This window comes from Sciurus vulgaris, assembly GCF_902686455.1.
Source record: "Sciurus vulgaris genome assembly, chromosome: 1".
NCBI classification, from domain to species: domain Eukaryota; kingdom Metazoa; phylum Chordata; class Mammalia; order Rodentia; family Sciuridae; genus Sciurus; species Sciurus vulgaris.
Genome location: NC_136461.1, coordinates 74,588,437 through 74,610,124, shown reverse-complemented (window position 1 = coordinate 74,610,124; position 21,688 = coordinate 74,588,437). Strand labels below are relative to the sequence as shown.

At 34.7% G+C, this 21,688-nt stretch overlaps 1 protein-coding gene across 3 annotated transcripts in view; it reads right to left on the bottom strand.

Annotated features, from left to right (window-relative positions):
* The window catches only part of HS2ST1 (heparan sulfate 2-O-sulfotransferase 1), a 215,381-nt gene that overhangs the window by 34,387 nt on the left and 159,306 nt on the right, over positions 1 to 21,688 (bottom strand). For all 3 annotated transcript variants that reach the window (XM_079139900.1, XM_079139898.1, XM_079139899.1), the window contains one exon: positions 7,941 to 8,179. In XM_079139900.1, the coding sequence (XP_078996026.1) occupies positions 7,941 to 8,179 (239 nt within the window). The remainder of the gene's footprint in view (positions 1 to 7,940; positions 8,180 to 21,688) is intronic.

Sequence of the window (21,688 nt, the reverse complement as noted above, 5' to 3'; positions counted from 1 at the left end):
AAAATTCATCAGATGTTTTTGATAATCTTATAAACCACCACGATAAATAAAACAGAAAGGGGAGGACAGAAGCAGAGTGAATCCTGTGTGACTGGTCTCATCTTCCTAAATTCCCACTCCTCCAGTGATGCCTAAAGCATACTGGAACCAAATACTCTAAGAAACATAGTTCAAATGTTAACAAAGTCAGAAAAAGGTCTGTGAAAGAGGTCTGTGCTTCCAGTTGAGAGTCAGGGAAGAATTTACTGAAAGCAGAGAACAGAAAAGGGCATGAATTGTCCAGTGTAATAACCAATCTCAAACTCGTTTACAGAATCAGAATTTAAAAAGATAAAAGGGATACTGAAGCCCAATAACTATATACCTTAGATTGTTCTAATCCAAAAAAAGTGTTTAAAAAGTTCTCTTTTTAGTTTTTTTATTCACTTTTTAATTTTTTATTTATTTATTTATTTTTATGGTGCTGGGGATTGAACCCAGGGCCTTGTGCTTGCGTGGCAAGTACTCTACCAACTAAGCTATCTCCCCAGCCCCTTCTCTTTTTAAAGTGTTAATTTAGTTACTTCTATTAGCCATGTTTAATACAGTTCTCTAAAATTTTCCCTGTCTTTACTCTTGCACCTACATTTCTCCCTTTCCTCATTTCAGTCCCAGTTCCTCCTCCATCTTCTGCCACGTCACGTCCCTTGCACCGCTTGTTTGTCTTTCAGTTTGTGTTCTTCTGGTGTTCCTCTACAACTGGGGCATTCTGCTAAGACCACAAGCCTGTGGAATGCAGAGGGGTAAGAGGAGGCAACAGAAGATTAGGTGAGCACACTTCAGTTTATTTTATGGATTCTTGCTGAATTTGGTACTAATGAAGTGGCAGGCAAAATGGTAACGTAGAACAAAAAATAATAGTATCAAGTGAAGTTTGGGGGATTGAAACAATGAAACCCTTTGATATGGGGACAAGAAATAAAGTCACCAGAGTTACTTTATTCAGAAAGAATTCTCAGTTTGATTGAAATAATCTACCAATTAGAGGTTTTCAGAGGTAGTAGACAAAGTACATTAAAAAAAAAAAAAAAGGTTTTATGGCTAGCCTGGAGCAGATGCTAAACTCTGATTTTTGTCAGATTTTATAATTCCAGCAAAGTCAGGCTAGCAAGTAATCAAAAGATACCTTTAGGGAAAACACAAGCAATGTAGGTAGTGGTGGTATAATTTATTTGCTTGCTAAGATCTGAAACAATACTACAAGAAAATACTATAACACTAACAACAGTATCTAGACGTACATTCTTTTTAAAAAAAATTTTTTAGTTGTAGATGGACACAATACCTTTATTTATTTATATTTATGTGGAACGAAGGATTGAACTCAGTGCCTCACACATGCTAGAAAAGCGCTCTACCACTGAGCTACAATCCCAGCTAGAAATACATTCTTAATAAGTTAACCTCAACATTATGATTATCTGTGATCACAAAAGAACCTGTTTTTACTATATAAAAGAGCAGGAATGTCATCCTGAACACTTGGGCCAAATTCCAACTTTGCAATTACCACCTACTGAATGAATACTACTACTAATTTGAGTAATTATTATATCCCCAAATCCTACTGAGGCACTTACTTAAACATTTCTTGCATAGCTGTGGGTACTTTTTTGAAACAAAGCCAGAAGTTTTCTACACTAAAGGGAAAATTGAGTGGTGGGTGGATAAAAATACAAGAAAAGTTGCACCATAATAGATTATTGTCCAAGTTCAGAGCTGTGTTGCTCAACTCCCCCACACCCCATGGAGGAGGTGGAGGTTTCCAAATCACACACCTCTGTCAATTACAGTGGTTCAACTCTCCCAGTAAATACCATCATGATGTCATGTTTAGTAAAAAACTACTATCAGAATCTAAGTTGGCTTATTCAGAATCATTCATAATGCGAAAACATTTATGGAGTATCGACTATGACTGGGGTACTATTCTAAGTACAAGGGACAGAGTGCTGAAGAAGACAAAGTTCCTGCCCTTAAAGAGCTTATAACAGAGAAAAAGCAGACAGCAAACAAACCAAAACATAAGATAATTTTATATGCTGACTTGCTACTAGGAAAGGGTGAGTGACAAGGTACTCAGTAACTTAGAAGACAAATTTAATATATAGGATGGCCAGGTGAAGTTTTTCTAGGAGAATGGCATTTAATTTGTTTGAAACCTTAAATGGATAACATAAAGGCAACTAAGAAGTCAGGAAAAGTATAATCTAAAAGAAAATTCTAAGTGCAGAGGACTTGAAAGTGGGAAAGGTCAATGAACCAAGAGGCTAATGTGGTTAGTAGATAACAGGTTGGAGCAATGGACAAAGGCCAGATTTAATAGGGCCTCCGGGCCTAGGTAAGAAATTTGGTTTTTGTAGAGAAGGAGGTGTATGAATTTAAAGGCAAGTAAAGTTTTTTGGGAAAATTATAATATGCATCTCTTCACAGTTCCACTGAAAACTGTGTTCTAGATCGTTGCTACTTAAATTGTTGTTTAATGACCAGCACCATCAATTTTGGGAATCAAGTAGAAGCATTTTAGAATTTCAGAATATTAGGCTCCATCCTGTCCTTCCGAACCAAAAATTGCATTTTAGCCAGTGATTAGCATACATTTTATAGGTTTTGCTCCGAAAAGGATCTGCAACTCATAGCAAACTGTGGACTCTAACTCAAATGACTGGATTGAATTAAAGGAATGTGTGTGTATGTGTATGTTACTGTATTGTTCCATAGGAAGTGCAAATCCTAGATATTTCCAATGTTTTAACAGAAAGGAGCTAAATATGGCCTAAATAAATGAGAGAACAGATTTAAGAAAAATCATAAAAGATGCTACCAATCAAACCTATTTAGCGTATCTACTTTAAAAATAAGATGCTTTCTATGTAAAAGATATTTTCATAATAACAGAGCAAACTGAACTTTCAACTAGAAAGCTGATTGATGACTTGTCTCTCAATTTCTGTTAAATGAGTAAAGCCCAACTCAAAAATGTAACTCTCAGCCTGGCATGGTGATGCACATCTGAAATCCCAACAATGTGGGAGGCTGAGGCAGGAGGATTTCAAGCCTGAGGCCAACCTGAACAACTTAGTGAGACTCTGCCTCAAAATAAAAAATAAAAATGGTTGGGGGCTATCACTCAGTGGTAGAATACCCTGAGGTTAAATCACCAGTACTGGGGGTGGGGCTGGGTGAGTGGATGGATACATGTGGATGGATGGATGGATACACACACACACACACACACACACACACACACACACACACACACGCATGCAAACTCTGATAGAGTTTCTCTATATTATGCCTTATATTCTCTATATTATGCCTTATATTCTCAAATGTTTATCTTTTAATCTCATTTTAACTTTTCCTTTTTTGAAAATCAACTTTTTATTTAAAAAATTTCTAAACTACAGAAAAGTAGAAAGAATTGTGTGGTCAATATCCATATACTCTTTACCTAGATACATTACTTATTGACATTTTGCTACTTTTTTTCCTCCTTCAAAAACAGAAGACAGTAATACTTCACTCTTAGCCTCAGCATGTATTATTTATGAACAAGGACATTATCATTTTCTTCTTTTTTATACTATTACATTATAGTTGTACATAATTTTTTTTTCGGGCTGTGGACTAAACCCAGGGCCTAGTACTTGCGAGGCAAGTGCTCTACCAACTGAGCTAACTCCTAGTCCTAGTTGTACATAATTGTGGGATTTGTAATTACATAGTTTTACATGCACATAAAATAACAATATAATTTGGCAAATAATCCTTCCCCAGTGTTTCTTTATTCCTCCCATTTTCCCTCCCTAGGACCCTTTCCTGGTCTTCACTGATTGCCCTTAAGTTTTCATGAGATTCTTGCCCCCTACTTTCTTTTCCTTTATCCTCTCTAGCTTTCAGATGAAAGAAAACAGACCCTTGACTTTCTGAGTTTGTCTTCTTTAGCTTAACATGTTCTCAAGTTCCATCCATTTTCCTGCAAATGACATAATTTTATTCTTCTTTATGGTGGAATAAAACTCTGTTGTGTGTATCTACATTGTCTTTACCCATTTACCCAGTGATGGACACCTATTCTTGTTCCATAGTTTGGCTATTGTGAATTGTGCTGCTGTACACACAGGTATGCACATATCATTACAGTATGGTGATTTTAAGTCTTTAGAATAAATAGCAAGGAGTGGTATAGCTGGGTCATATATGTGGTGGTTCCATTCCTCGTCTTTTTGAGAAACCTCCATACTGATTTCCACAGTAGTTACACTAATCTACAATCTTACCAACAGTGTAAAAGTGTTACTTTTTCTCCACATCCCCTTCAGCACTTAATGTTTTTATTCCTTACTTATTTATTTTTTTAAACCACAGATTGAACCCAGGGGCAATTTACCACTGAGCTACATCTCCTGCCCTTTTTATTTTTTATTTTGAGACAAGGTCTCACTAAGTTGCTTAGGGCCTCACTAAATTGCTAACGCTGGCCTTGACTCCCAAGTCACTGATATTACAGGTAATATGGACACAGTAAATTTTAAAGTAAATTATAAATAAGCTCCTTGAATGATGTGCACTTGCATTTTCTTTCTTTGGTATTTCCCCAAAGAATGTAGTACAATCTCTCTCTATATTACATACTGAATAAATAAATGAAAAACTTGACAGCAAATATGACAACTATTTTCAAGGATAGCAGAATATGTATTGCTATATACACTGAAAATATTTGGGCTTTGCTTCTAAGATTTTTCAAAGAAAAAATCAAGCATGGGTAAACAATTTTGCAGTGTCTAGTAGAGCATGTACAAAATATGTCTAGGAAAGAGTTGGGGCTGAAGCAAATACTGAGCAGAATGTACTTCTAAGATTGACATGTGAGGATCTGAACAGGGTATAGTCAACTATTAAATCCCCAAGTATTTTTAGGAGTAAATTTGGTCTTTGAAAGGAGCTTTGCACAATAGCAGATTTAATTAAAAATAAAACTTTCTCTTTTAAGTCTCACTTGCATCAGATAATATTTCTCAGAGAAGAGGAGGAAATAAATAATTTAATTCTTATATAAGCTGCTGAGAATAGTATACAAGCACAACAAAAATATGGTCGTAAAATAAAGTATAGTATATAAAATATGGTTTAGAAAATATTTTAAAAAATACTTTCAAGGAGCATAGTATAATTTTAAAGGTTCACATTCAGATGAAGGTTAGATTGAAACTGAAATAAAAATGCTATCTAATGTGTTATATGAAGGAAAGGGAAGCAGTAAATATGACTTGTTTTGAAAAACTGCTGCTATACAGAACAAAAGACAAGTAGATTTTGTATTTTAGAAAATATTTGTCACAAGTCATTCTAATCAAGACCATCCTTTGAACTACCAGCTGACATTTAGAAGTCAGCTAATGATTAAGACTATATTTCTACTCTCCCCTACAAAACATGTTTTAAGTGTCATTCATCATGTAATTCAATTGCTTAAGATACCATTAATGCTTCTTCTTTTCCCCTATATAAATCTAACAAGCTACTGAAAGAAAAACAGAAGTTTTATCTCATCCAAATGCAACTAGGAGGGCTAGGGTTGTGGCTCAGTGGTAGAGTGCTTGCTTAGCATGTGGGAGGCACTGGGTTCGATTCTCAGCACTGCATATAAATAAATAAAATAAAGGTCCATTGACAACTAAAAAAGTATTTTTAAAAAAATGCAGCTGGGAGAATGTACTACTACATCAGGTCATAAATGTCATATACGATAAGCTTCTCCAGACTTCTATTTAATGAAAAAAAATGGTTCATGTCATTGCCAGATATCTTGTACCTATAGGACATGAAATAACTAACAACCAAACAAACAAGTTATCATTACTTTTCTAAAAAATTTTACTGAGAGTTGGGCATGGTGGTACATGCCTGTATGCCTGTAATCCCAGAGACTTAGGATGCCAAGGTAGGACAATCTAAAGTTTGAGGTCAGTGTCAGCAACTTAGTAAGAACCTGTCTCAAAATAAAAAATAAAAAGAACTGGGGATGTAGCTCAGTGTTAGTACTACCAAAAAAAAAAAAGGTGGGGCTGAGGGGATGTATTTATTACTAAGGAAATCAAATTATTATGTATTAAGACATGTTCCTTTTAAATCAAGGTGTATTCTAAGAAGCAGTAAACAGATTTAAAACCTACTACATGCTGTATAAAAACTGAATATTTAGAATCATTGCCCTTGAGATATACATTATTATATAATGAACAGTTTTTATGACCCACTTAGCTAAAAAAAAAAAAAATCTTGTTTCTTCTCAGAAGGATTATTTGGTTTGGCTGACAGGTGTATATTTTTGGTTCCATAAAAAAGAGGAATCAAAGATCCTGCAGAGAGCCAAGAATGATATGGACAGATGATATTCCCTATACTATAAGCCTTTACAAATAACTCTCTAGCAGGAAGGCCAACCTTAACTTCACACATCAATGTCATTCTCTGATTTCAGTATAAAGATTATAATTACGCTTAATAGCGGGAAAACAGTCAATTCTGTAACAATAAAATAAGTTCAGTTGGGTACAGTGGTGCGTGCCTGCAATTCCAGTGACTTAGGAAGCTGAGGCAATAGGATAGTAAGTTGAAGGAGGGCCTGAGCAGCTCAGAGAGATTAAAACAAAACAAAAAATAAAAAGGGCTGGGGATGTAGTTCAGTGGCAGAGTGCCCCTGGGCTCAATTCCTGGTGCTGCAAAACAAACAACTTAGGTTGCTTTCAGATAAATATTTAACTATAATAGGATTATAACAAATACCTTGTTAATAGTCTAATAAGGTCACTCCAATATGGCAGTTGATCCTAAACCGTATTCTCAAATTTTCTTTTCTTTTCTCCTTATGGACCAAACTCCCATCCTCTTCAATATTTATATAGAGAACATTATTTATAATTATAGTCAAAGCTCCAGGTGTGAGGAATTGTGTGCTATCGTTGCTAAAGAGATAAGTAAACATGATATCATAACTTCCTCTATTTTGCTTAAAATATTTCATAAAATTTTTTCCTTTATTTATTTTTGTACTGAGGATGGAGTGCAGGGTCTTTACCACTGAGCTAAATCCCTATCCCTTTTAATTATTTGTTAATTAAAAGAAAATTTTTAGTTATAGACAGACAGATTACCTTTATTTATTTTTTTATGCAGTGCTAAGAATGGAGCCCAGTGTCTCACATGTGCTAGGCAAGTGCCACCAAGCTACAGCCCTAGTATCTCCCTTTTCACTTCGATACAGGATCTTGCTAAATTGCTGAGGCTTGTCTTTAATTTGCATTCCTCCCATCTCAGTCTCCCGTTTCTGGTATTATAGGAGTATACCAGTGCACCTAGCTCATTTCACAACATTATTTATCCATGTGTTTATCTAAAATTTATTGAGAATTTAAAGGTAAAATTATGTTAAAGATATAAGCCACAATCCCCATCCTCCAGGAGTTTATAATTAATATTTATATAAATTATTAAAGATAAGATGAAATTCGGGAGGCTAATCATAAAATCAAGTATAAGTACTCAACAAATATTTCTCAATAAGTTGAAACAATACAATAATTTTTATTGCAGGGTATCTTGCCAAAAATATTTCATATTTTTAAAATGATGTTATACTGAAGATTATCAATATTTTCTTCAAAAATTCAAATTATTCATTAATTCATCTATATCACAAATATATTACTACGTACTATAGGCAAGGAAGTGTGCCAAACACTATGAAGAATGTAAAAGTATAGAGAAGTTGATAAAAGGCTTACAATTCATTGAAATTAGTACACACAGCTCTTTAAAATACTTTATCTTCTTGAAATACAAATTTGTGGATGTACCAGAAAACACTAGTATAATGCTTAAGTGTTAATTACCTGATCTTGCAATGACATCACTGGGTTATTTTTGGTAGTATTGATGTGAAGAACATGGTATTTATTCTTTGCACACAGGTCATAGGCGATATTGGTAAATGAGGTACTTGCTGTTTTGGGAACTCTGTTATAAATTATCACCATGTCCTCTTCCTCATCTAGAGATGCATCTTGTCGAGGTCCATCCATTGTATGTCGTTGCTCAATTTCTCGAACTTCATGTCTTGCAATAGCTCTTTCTAAAAAAAAGAAATATAAACTAAGTTTTTAATGATACAATAAGGAAGTTATGAACAGTGAACTCTAGACCATAATAAAGAAAGACAAAAATGTAAATAAACACAAGAAAAATACAAGTAGAGGACCAAGGTATATGGAAAATATGGGTAAACTGCTTGGGTTTTTAGGAGAATCAATCCAGTTGAGTCTAAAAGTGCTTTAGCCTAGAACATAATTTTCCTATTAAAAAACAGGGTAAGAGCAGTTAAATGGATGTTAAGAGGACCTATTCTTCAGAATTACTTTGTAAGGTTAATACATATGCATATCAAGAAGAGAATAATAAACCATTATTAACATTAAAATAGCATAGCTTAGAGAGTATTTCAGGGTAGTTCAAAAGTTACTTTACATTCTAACAGTACTATAGTCTGAATGAATTTTCAAACACACAAAAACAGATTCCCAGTGAAAAACACTTAGAAATCACTTATAATGTAAGTAAAGATTTTGAAATTTATTACTTAGGATCTAGTTACACTCCGGGGTTTATCAAAATTTATCAGAGCAGTGATTATAAATGCTAATACGACTTAAGGTAACCAGATTAGAAATACCACCATTGCAAAACTTTCTGCAGTATGGGGGATTGAACCCAGGGACCTTCTACCACTGAGCTATATCCCTGGCCCTTGTCTTTTATTTGAAGACAGGGTCTCCCTAAGTTAGCAATCTTTCCAAGTCTAGCAATCTTTCTATGTGGCATAATCAACAAAATCAAGTCTTTTAAAAGGTCATTACTAACAGCAATATTTACCTTTTCTGCATTAGCAGGGCCTTAAGAGCCTTCTCTAGTATATAAACCTATGGCCTAGTTAAGTATAAAATATTGCATTAAAAACACCAAACTAGCCAGGCATGGTGGTGCAAGTCTGTAATCCCAGCAGCTCAGGAAGCTGAGGCAGGAGGATCACAAGTTCAAAACCGGCCTCAGTAAAAGCAAGGTACTAAGCAACTCAGTGAGACACTGTCTTTAAATAAAATACAAAAAACTGGGCTGGGGATGTGACTCAATGGTCAAGTGGCAGTGAGTTCAATCCCCAGTACCAGAAAGAAAAAACAAAACAAAAACAAAAACAAAAAGAAAACCCTAAATTCTGTATAGCATTTTGTTCACAAAATGTATACATCAGACTACAGAGAACTGAAAATGTGTAATATTTCTGTATTGTGAGTCTATGTTTTAGGATTAAAGGAATAAAAAAGACAGCAAAGGAAAAGAGCAATAAATTGCTTTGTCTTCAAATACTGAAACATATCCATTGCCAAGTAAACAAAAACAAAAATAGTGATAGGTAAATAATAAAAAACAAAGAACATTAAGAAAAATTTGTGTATTTTTAATATCTTTGTTGGAAAAAAATACAGAAACTGAAAATAACAATATTAAGATTCCAGTAGATAAAAAAGCTAAAGTGGTTACTGGAGATTAAACCATATACATATAACAGACCAGAGCAAAAATATACAATAGAGGCTTATAATTTTTTGGGTCATGGGTCCTTTAAAGATAATAATGAGAAACTATAAATGGCTCTAGAAAGGTTGCCTTATGCATTTTATGGCTTCCTCTTAGAGACCAACTAACTATCCCTAAAATGAAAATGGCTTTTATGACTCTGAGGCCTGTTAGTAACCTCTCTAAAGGTATTGGAAGTACAGAAAATAAAAGGTTACTCACAAATAAAGATTAAAGGCAAAGAGAAATTAAAGAGAAAACCAGCAGTGCTTATCCAAGAAATGTTTATGGTTGAAGGTGCCTTGGGACATTGACTTGACTTGTCAGGACATCTCTGCGAGTATGTATTAGATAAGCCAGCTCTAAAGGCTGGTGCCATGAAATATTAGAAATAAAGTGGATCCTTTGCATTTTCTAGGGATAAATCTTGAACTGTGTGCATCTCCAAATGCTGCTCTGAAGTGCAAATTTCTTCCTGGTAAAACGTATGTGCAATGCCAACTAGGAAGCAACAAAGCTGCAGTACAAGAAAACTGTTCTGAGGCTATTTAATTGGATGTCTGATTGTATACATGATTTTAAGAGTTGTTTTTCTAAATCAAGTTCTTTGAATTCTGACATATTATACCTACATGGAGTATAACGTACTCTAATTAGGATCCCATTCTTGTGGTTATACATGATAATGGAGTTTCACTGGTCATGTTTTCATATACAAACATAGGAAAGTTACGTCCAATTCATTCTATTATCTTTCCTATTCCCATTCCCCGGCCTTCCCTTCATTACCCTTTGTGTAATCCAGTGAACTTCTATTCTTCCCTTCCCCTCCATTATTATGTCTGAGCATCCACATATCAGAGAGAACTTTCTGCCTTTGGTGTTTTGGGATTTCACTTAGCATGATAGTATCTAGTTCCATACATTTACTGGCAAATGCCATAATATACTCTATTGTCATATATATCTAAAAAGAATAAAAAAAATTTAAATGATTATCTTATAAAAGTTTTAACCTAATCATCACATTAATCCCCTGATAGGGATTAATTTGATGGTAACTGTAGCAGGGAAAAATTTTTTCCCTTGAATTCTATCACTATGGGGGACAGACAAAATATCTTTATAAATGTAAGGTGGAGGGATAGAACTTAAACATTGGTAAGTGCTTCCTTTTGTGGTTTCCAGAGAGTCAACAAGAGATATAAGTATTATTATTAAAACTTGTAGGTTATTGCTGTGGGAATCATCCTATATAAAACAGTTGATGATTTTTTAAAAAATTATTGAATTATATTTATATGTTAACAGTGGAATTCACTGTGACATATTCATACGTGCTCATAATTTGGTCACTTTCATTGCCTAGTACTCTCTCTTCTCCTCATCCTAATCCTCATTCCCTACTAGTCTCCCTTCTGTTTTCATGAGATTACTATCTTTACATTTTCCTCTCTACCTTCCACATATGAGAGAAAATATCTGAGCCTTGATTTTTTGAGTCTGGTTTATTTTACTTCATATGATGCTCTACATTTCCATCCATTTTCCTGCAAATGACAGAATTTCATTCTTCTTTATGGTTGAATGAAACTCCATTGTGTATACATCACATTTTTCTTATCCATTCATCTACTGACAGATACCTAGGTTGGTACCTTAACTTGGCTATTGTGAATTGTGCTACACAGGTGCACACGTATTGCTACAGTGTGCTTTTATTTTCTTTTCCATAAATAAGGATGAATGGAATTGCTAGGTCATAGGATGGTTCCATTTTTAATTTTTAAATGAACCTCCATATCAGTTCTCATTTTGGTTATATTTACAATCCCACCAACTGTCTTAAGTGTTCCTTTTTCCATACATCCTTGGAGTATTTACTATTATTTGAATTCTTAATGACTGCCATGCTAAAGGAATATGACACTCAGTATAGTTTTGATTTGCATTTGCATGATTGCTAAATATGTTGAACATTTTTTCATTTATTTGTTGGCCATCTGTATTTCTTCTTTTGTGAAAAATCTATTTATTTTACTTGCCCATTTACTGACTGGCTGTTTTCTTTTTGTTTTGGTGGTAAATATTTTTGAGTTCTTTGTATTTTTGGAATATTAATACTCTGTTGGAAGAGTAGCTGGCAAAGATTTTCTTCTTTCTGTAGGATCTCTGTTCACACTCTGTTGCTATGCAGAAGCTTTCTAATTTGGTGTTGTCCCATTTATTAATTCTTGGTACTATTTCCTAAGCTTTAGGAATCCTACTGAGGAAGTCATTGCCTGCACTTATATCTTGGATTGTTGATCCTATGGTGTCTTCTAGCAATTGCAGTTTGATCTAATTCCAAGCTGACTTTTGTACAGGGTGAGAGACAGGGATCTGGTTTCACTCTTTTAGAGACATATTTTTCCCAGCACCATTGGTCAAGAATCATCTGTGTTTGTGGTTTGTCTCAGTGACCTCTATATCATTGATCTACGTGTCTGTCTTTAAGCCAGTACCATGCAGTTTTTGTTACTAGAGCTTTGTAGTACAATGTGAATTTGGTATTGTCTCTAGCATTGCTCTTATGCTTAGGATTGCTTTGGCTATTCTAGGTCTTTTATTCTTCTAGATGAATTTGAGGACTTTTTTTCCCCCCTACTTCTGTGAAGAATGTCATTTGTATTTTGAGGTGACTGCACTGATTGCTTTTGGTACTATGATCATTTTAACAATATGAATTCTGCCTATCCATGGACATAGGTGGTCTTTCCATATTCTAGTGTTTTCTATTTTTTTTTTTTTCAGTACTCTGATTTTCATTGCAGAGGTCCTTCACCTCTTTAATTAGATTTATTTATTCCTAGGGCTTGTTTTTGAGGCTATTGTGAATGGAAACTTCTTTCCTGCTTTCTTTTTCAGTAGATTCATTACTGGTGTATAGGAAAGCTACTGAGTTTCATATGTTGATTTTGTATTCTGCTACTTTGCTGCCTTTCTTTTTCAGCTCTAGAAGTATTCAGGTAGAGCATTTTGGATCTTCTAAGAGCAGGATCATATTACCTACAGTGATACTTTGACTTCTTCTTATTTGTATCCCTTTTATTTCCTTCTCTTACCTCATTGTTCTGGCTAAAATTTCAAGTACTATATTGAATAGGAGTGGTAAGAGTAGGCATCATTGTCTCGTTCCTAACCTTTGAGGATATGTTTTCAGTTTTTCCCCAATCAGTATGATGTTGTCTTTGGGTTTGTCATACATAGCCCTTATGATGTTGAAGATCCTTCTATCCCTAGTTTCTTCAGTGTTTTTAACATTAATGGATGCTAACTTTTGTTGAAGGCTATTTCTGCATCAATTGAGATGATCATATTTTGTCTTTTATTCTACTTATGTAGCCAATTTTATATATTGATTGGTGCATGCTGAACCATCCTTACATCCCTAAAATGAAATCAACTTGATCGTCATGTAAAATTTTGTTAATGTTGTTGAATATAGTATGCTAATATTTTATTAAGGATTTCTGTATCTATATTCAACAAAGATATTTGTCTGCAGTTTCCCTTGACATGTCTTTATCTGGTTTAGGAATCAGGGTGATATTGGTTTCATAGAATGAATTTGGAATTTCTCCTGTCTTTCTATTTCATGGAATAATCTGAAAAGCACTGACATCAGTTCTTTAAAGTTCTTCTATAATTCAGCTGAGAATCCATCTGGTTCTAGGCTTTTCTTTGTTAAGTCTTTATTACTTCTTCAATCTCATTGCATGCATATATCCTCTTGGTTCAATTTTAGTAACATATATATCTCTAGAAATTTGTTAATTTCTTCTACATTTCCCAACTTATTAAAATAAAAGTTTTAAAAATGATTTTTTGAATTTTAGTGATGTTTATGGAGATACTTCCTTCTTCATCTCTAATTTTATTAATTTGGGCCTTCTCTTGCTTTTGGTTTGGCTAAGGGTTTACTCAATCTTCTTTGCATTTTCAAAGAACCAACTCTTTGCTACATTAGTCCTTCGTTTTAAAAATTATTCTGCATATTTCATTAATTCTGGCTCTGATTTTAATTATTTCCTTCCTCCTACTGGTTCTGGAATTGATTTGTTCTTATTTTTCTAGGATCTTAAGATGCATCATTAGGTTGTTTTTTTGGGATCTTCTTGATTTTACAATGTTGGCACTTGTAGCTATAAACTTTCCCTAGATCTTCCTTTATATTGCCCCAGAGATTGTGGTTATCCATTCTTAGATTCTAAGAATTCTTAAATTTCTCCCCTGAATTCTTCTATGATCTGTTCATCATTCAAAAGTATGTCATTCAGTTTTCATGTGTTCATATAGTTTTTGTTGTCTTACTTGCTATTGGTTTCTAATTTCATTATGATGTAATAAGATGCAAAAAATTATACTGAAATTTTTCTATTTGCTGAGACTTGCTTTGTAGTCCAAAATATGATGTATTTCGAAGAGGGTTCCATGAACATCTAAGAAGAAAATGTATTTAGCTGTTATTGATGCTTCTGTAGATGTCCATTAGGTTCATTTGATCTACAGTAATTTTAGGTCTAAGGTGTCTTTGCTGATTTTATATCTGGATAAACCTATTTATCAGTGAGAGAGATGTGCTGAAATCACTCAAAATTACTGCACTGGGATTTAACTGAGGCTTTATGTCAAGAAGTGTTTGTTTTATGAAATTTGGTATGTTGACATTTGGGACATATTATTTTTGCTATATTATCTTGCTGAATTATTCCCTTTACCAGGATGTAATGATCTTCTTTGTCCCTTCTGATTAATTCTGGTTTGAAGTCTGCTTTGTCAAAAAAGAGAGTAGCTATCTCTGCTTGCTTTCAGGTTTAATGTGCATGAAGCATCACTTTGCATCCTTTCACTTTCAGCCTGTGGGTTTCTTCACCTGTGAGGTGTATCTCTGGCAAGCAACATATAGTTGGGTGTTGCTTTTTGATCCAATCTGCCAGGCTATGTCTTTTTATTGGAGAGTTGAGACCATTTACATTCAGTGTTATTATACAGACATGTTTATTTTCCCTGCCATTTTGATTTATTCATAATGTTTAATTCAACTCTAATTCTCATTTGCTTAACTATTCTAATGAAATTCATTCTTTTGTGAGCCCTGCTGTTTGTTTTTATCTTCTGTATATACAATTTCTTTAAGTATCTTTTGCAATGCTGGCTTAGATAACTCTTATTTTATGCTTATCTTGGAAGGTTTACATTTCCTCTTTGAAATGAGGGATAACGTTGTGGAGTAAAATAAAAAAATTGGTGGGGAGGCGTACTGGGGATTTGATTCAGGAGTGCTTCACCACTGAGCTACATCCTCAGCCCTTTATTTACTTATTTATTTATTTACTTACTTACTTACTTGAAACAGGGGCTCACTAAGTTGCTGAGAATGGCCTCAAGCTTGTAATAGTCTTGCCTCAGTCTCCTGAGTTGTAACTACTTCTTACGTCAGAATAGATCTATGTTTACTTAGATCCTGCTAAATACGACTAAATATCTTGCACTTTAAATGGAAAATGAATAAGACTCTAAAAGGTAGAAAGAAGGTACACTAGCTGGGATGCTGGGGACTTGAGGATCAATCCAGTGCAAGTCCCCTAAATTTTCTCTTTTTTGCAGGGGGTACTGGGGATTAAACTCAGGGGCACTCCACCACTGAGCCACATACCCAGTCCTATTTAATATTTTATTTAGAGACAGGATCTTACTGAGTTGCTTAGTGCCTCATTTTTGCTGATGCTGGCTTTGAACTTGAGATCCTCCTGCCTTAGCCTCCTGAGCTGCTAGGATTATAGGCGTGCATCACTGTACCTGGCCTAAATTTTCTTTATGTCTCATATATTCCAGATATGAACATATAGTAACTGGCAACCTAGAAACAGGTGCAAAAATCTGCTTTTTCTAGTCAAAGGGTCGGGAAAGGAACAGCATAAGAAGATAGAGAACCTTTAGATAATAACCACTACACTTTAGCCAAATTCCTAAATTTGAGAAACTGGCTCCACCTCCACTGCTATAGGCAAGTGGGGAAGCAAAACTCACGAAGCTGTAACAAGGTACTCAACACTCCTGGTAGAGTGGTGTCAGAGAAGGACGTTCAACACAGGAAGCCAGTAATGAGGTAGTTCCACAGTGTCAGTGAAGAACAATTAAGGAGTCTGGACCTCTACTTTCACATGACAGTAATAAGAGGACTCTTCCCTTCTCCATTTGGTGGTATCAGAAGAGGCTAATAAGATTCAGGATTTTTGCCATCATCCAGTGTAACAGGCCACCTGTTCCCTGGTTTAGCAGTAAGAATGAATCCACCAGGTGTTGACTGAGGCCAAATGGAGAACTTGAACTCCACTTGGCAGTAATAAAGCAGTACTACCTTTCCTTGCAAGAGTAGAATCAGACAAAAAAAAAAAAAAAAAAAAAAAAAAAAATTAAAATAGAAGACTTAAATAATAAACTCAGAATAAAATGTTCAGGTTACAATCAAATACTATTCATCAAGAACTGGGAAGATTTCATATTCAGTGAATAAAGAAAATTAAGAAAGACAACACTAAGATGACATATCAAAGGATTATTGATGATTTAAAAGAGCCATAAAAATGCTTTAATGAGCAATTATCAACATGATTAAACCAAATGAAAAGAGAGCCTCAGCAAATGAAGTTTCAGTAAAGAAATAGAACACATAAGAACCAAATGCAAATTTTAGAACTCAAAAACATAATCAGTAAAATAAAGAGTTCAGTGAATGTTCTATAGCAGAATGAAAAGGATGAAGAATGGGTTTAGTGAACTAGAAGACAAAAACAAAAGGAATAACCAATCTGAACAGCAGCAGTAGGAATATAAGCGGAGAAAAGGAAAGCAGTAGCAGTAACAACAGCAAGTACTAAGACATTCTCAAGGAACTTGTGGGCTGCAATGAAAGATTCTACTTTGGTGTTAAGGGTCTTAGAAGGAGAGGAGAAAGAAGACAGAGCTAAAAATGGTTTCAAATGAATTATGGCTGAAAACTACATATTTTGCAAGAGATATACAATTCAGAAAACTGAATGAACTCCAAATAAGATAAAATCTTAAGGTATCTATGTAGGTCAAGATACATAATTAACTTATGAAAAAGAATCATGAAAGCAATGAGAGAAAACAAAGTTTTATATATAGAAATCTGGAATAACAACATATTTCTCATTAGAAACCATGGAGCCAGAGGATGTAGCATGTTTTTCAAGTGCTGAAGTAAAAGAATCCTATACCCATAGAAAAATAATTATCAGGAATTAAGAGAAAATAACCCTCATCTGCAAGAAAATTAAGAAAATGTATTGCCAGTAGAACAACCCTAAAAGATTAACTAGAGAAAGTTCTCTAAACAGAAAAGAAAGAATAAAAGATGGAAACTTACAACACCAGAAAGAACAAAAAACTTGAAGGGTAAAAATATGTATAAACTCAATGAAATTTCCTTCCCATTTTAGTTTTTAAAAATATGTCTACAAGGAAAGCAAAACTATAACTGTGTGTTATGGTTCTAAATGTATGTAGAACAAATATTAAGGGTAATTATAAGGGGAAGAGAATAAAAGGACATACATAAAGAACTGTTAAATAAGATCCCCAATTTTAAAATGGGGAAAAAAATATATATATATATTAGAGGAGAGAGAGGGAGAGAGGGAGAGAGAGAGAGAGAGAGAGAGAGAGAGAGACAAAGAGAGAGCGAGAGAGAGGGAGAGAGAGAGAGAGACAGAGAGAGAGAGAGAGAGGGAGAGAGAGAGAGAGACAGAGAGAGAGAGAGAGAGAGAGGGAGAGGGAGAGAGGGGGAGAGAGAGGGAGAGACAGAGAGAGAGAGAGAGAGAGAGAGGGAGAGAGAGGGAGAGACAGAGAGAGAGAGAGAGAGAGAGAGGGAGAGGGAGGGAGATGGAGAGGGAGGGAGAGGGAGGGAGAGGGAGGGAGAGGGAGGGAGAGAGGGGGAGAGGGAGAGAGGGAGAGAGAGGGGGGTAGAGAGAGGAGGCCTGACTCCAAGGAACTGGCAGCCATGAGACTGTTCCAGATGGTGGGGAGTAGGTGGCCCTGTATGGGAGTGGCTTAGCGCTTAATATGCTAGTTCCCTAAGCAAATGGCTTCCCTAACTCCACCCCCTCCTGTTCCTCACAGAAGCAGCCCCCACTGGTCTTGGCCCCCTTTACCTATGCAAATATAAATAAAAGGGAGGTGGGCTACCCCATTTGCTGGAGTATCTGGTATGGCCCAATATGAACGCCCCCTCCCATTTGAAAAGAGTACTGGCTCTTGTGTTTATTGACTAGATAAGTTTATTGATTTATAGCCAGCATAGTCCTCCAACAGTTAATCCTTCCCTCATCCACGCTGGATATGGCTGAACCCCCACATATATACACGATGCAATATTACTCAGTCATTAAAAAAGAATGACTAAGACTTTTGCCAATAAATGGATGAATCTGGAGACGATCATGCAGAACAAAATAAGTCAATTCCAAAAACGAAAGGTCAAACGTTCTCTATGATAGGCAGATGCTAACTCACACTAGGGGGAGGGGATGGAAGAACAGAAAAGTTCAGTGGATTCAACAATGGGGAATGAAGGGAAGGGAGGGGGGATGAGACTAGCTAAGAGAGTAGAGTGAATTGGACATAACTTTCCTATGTTTACATATGAATACACAATCAGTGTAACTCCACATCATAAAAAAATGACCATAAGTGGAGGTAAGGTTTCTATACTTTACTTGACTTTGTAAAATAATGCTAGTTAACTGACAAATTATATTTACATAATGAAATACATAAAATAACCATGGAAAAGATTGCTGGTGGGATGGTACATTGTTGAAGGAAAACAGTTTAGGGGTTTATCAAAAAGTTAGACATAGAATTGTCAGCAATTTCACTCCTAGGTATATATCCCCAAAACTGAAAATAGTTACTTAAACAAGTACTCATAAATGTTCATAGCATATTATAGTCAAAAGGTGAGAATAATCCAAATGTCCATCAACTTATAAATGAATAAAGAAACTGTGGAACATAAACACAGTGAAATACTAGTCAGCCTTTAAAAGGAATAAAGTAGTAATGTCTGTTAATGATAACAATGAATCTCAAAAATAAATATGCTAAGTGAAAGAAACCAGATGCTAATTCATCACATATTATATGAAATATCCATAATAGGTAAATCCACAGAAACAGAACATGGATTGGTGGTTATCAGGGGATGATGAAGGAAGCACCTGTTTCATGGTTATAGGGTTTCCTTCAGAGTGATGAAACTTGGAACTAGATAGAGGTGGTGGTTGTACAATACCATGAAATAACAGCAAACAGTTCACATTTTTTATTTTTTGTGGTACTGGAAATTGAATTCAGAGGTACTCTACCACTGACCTACAGCCCTTTCCCATCCATTTTTTTTGGAGATAGGCTCTCCCTGGGTTGTCAAGGAAGGCCTCAAACTTGCAATCCTCCTGCCTCAGCTTCCTGAATCACTGATTTCACAGCCATGCATCACCATGCCCAGCTTTGAACTTTAAAATGGCTTATGCTGATAAATTTTGCTTCAAAGAATTATCAAAAACAAGAAAGTACTCGAAAAATAGTAAGATCTTATAATATGGGTTCACTTTAATAACTATTAAAAACAAAAATGCTTATAAAACATTCAACAGTTTATAAAATTCAAATATTAATTGAACACCTCCATGTTAAGGACTTTTTCTAGGCCCTTGTACATACATATTTTATACATACTTCATGCTTTCACATTAACTATACATTGATCTTAACATTTATGAAAACCTATTACAAATTAGAGACCAAATTTTCCTTCCAAACTGTATCTGACATCATTAAAAACACATTGATTAAAGTTCCTAAGATGATCTACAAATATTAAAATAGTTGTTAAATATCCTATCAATCCAAGAACCACCAGTTCTTTCTGTTGCTAAGTTACAGAAAGAGTAATATTTTATTTTACTTTATATACTTGCCAAACTTGATTACAAATTTTGTTTTGCTTTGATGGTACTTAAGTTTGAATGCAAGACCTGGTACATGTTAGGCAAGTACTCTACCACTGAGTTACATCTCCAGCCTTTAATTATTTTATTTTAAAGACAAAATTTTACTAAGTTACCCAGGCTGGCCTCAAATTTGTGATCCTTTAGCCTTAGCCTCCCAAAGTAGCTGGAATTACAGGCATGTCGCCACACCCAGTCCTTGATTACAGATATTTAATTACTTCTAGTTTAGAAATGTGAGATTCTTATACAATTTATAAATTTATTATCAATTTGAAAATATACTAATAATCTATATGAATAATACTGGAAGTAGGTAAAAAGTGAATTCTATGTTTTGTATTTTATATGCATCATATGTCACAGGCATAATTCTATTCAAGTGTTTTATCTGCATCATCTCAGGGGTTTTTTTGTGTGTGTGGTAATGGGGATTGAACTCAGGGGTATTTTATTTACATCTCCAGGCCTTTTGTTTTTTATTTTGAGAATGGGTCTTAAGTTGCCCAAGCTAGCCTTAAACTTGTGATCCTCCTTTCAGCCTCCTGAGTTGTATTATAGACACTGCACCAGGCTTAGGTACTGATTTCTAAAACAACTAACGCTAACAGGCACTAGTTATTATCTTCATTTAGATTAGCAAACTGAGTGTCAAAGAAGTTGTGATCACTATCTGATTACTAATGTCAGTATACCATTCAGTCAATATGACTCCAGGGTCTGTCCTCTACATTATATTAATTGTCTGAGATTTAGTATTTTTCTATCTGTATTAGGAAGGAGGAGAGCTTCACACTTACATATCCTATGATAATATTATAGAAGTACCTAATTTTCTGTAAGCATCTTTGAAAAAAATTTAAGTTTTTTATTTTGGAATTGCAAAAGCATTTTGCAGCTTGTTCCTGTAATGTTCCTATGCAAAAGGCATGGTAAATAATATGCTATAGTTAGTAAAAGAGAAGGACAGAAGATGACTGCCTTGTAGGTGTTAAAAAAACAAAACATGCTATATTATCTTTGCAACTTTCTGAGAAATTTTGAACATGTAGTTCAAAATTTAAAAGGTTAATAAAACCAAACAATTCTTGACATCATCATCCCCACGATTCATAGTTGTATGGTAGTCTTAAGTGTCATTCATGAACAACAGGGAAAAAATTCAAGTTTTCTTCAATTGTGGGTTACTATGTGGATAAAAAGAAAGTCTGAAGTGGGTCCATTTAGTTTTTCTCTAAATGTACCAGTAGAGATATGGGACCTACTATTAAAATTATAAAATGACACCTCTCCCAAATAATATTTCAGAGAATGCCAATCTGCCTTCAGTTATTGTATCAATGGAACACAGGTGGACAGACCAGAGCCAGACTGACAACATCCATGTTTTGGGGAGAGCATTCCTGGGAAAAGAGTCTTCACATTCACCTGGTCATTTACCTTTGTCTCTTAGCTGTCAATAATGTTTGGATCAAATACCTGTTTTTGAAATACAAAATATTATTAAAAATCACAGGTGCTAACTTTGAGGTTTCAACCTTCACATCTCTCAATCACTTGAAATGAATACTTTGATACAAAATGGGGAGTCCAACTAATTTGTTATTTCTTTTTCTTTTTACTTTTGTTTTACCGAGACATTGTATCTCAAATTACCCTTCATCTTTATATAAATTTTTCAAGTACACCATTTCTATTTTCAATTTCCATTTTGTACAAAATTGAAAAAATGCCATTGAAACGAATGTCATGAGAACAAAATACTTCTCGATCCAAGAACTGTGCAAAAAATTTCTGGAAAATATACTGGATAACTGAGCCTTGAATGAATGGGGCTGACTTTCAAAATGTGGAGATGATGGGGGAAGACATAAAAGCCTAAGTAGTAGCACGAGTTGGTAAATAATAAATATACTAGTATAATGATTATAAAA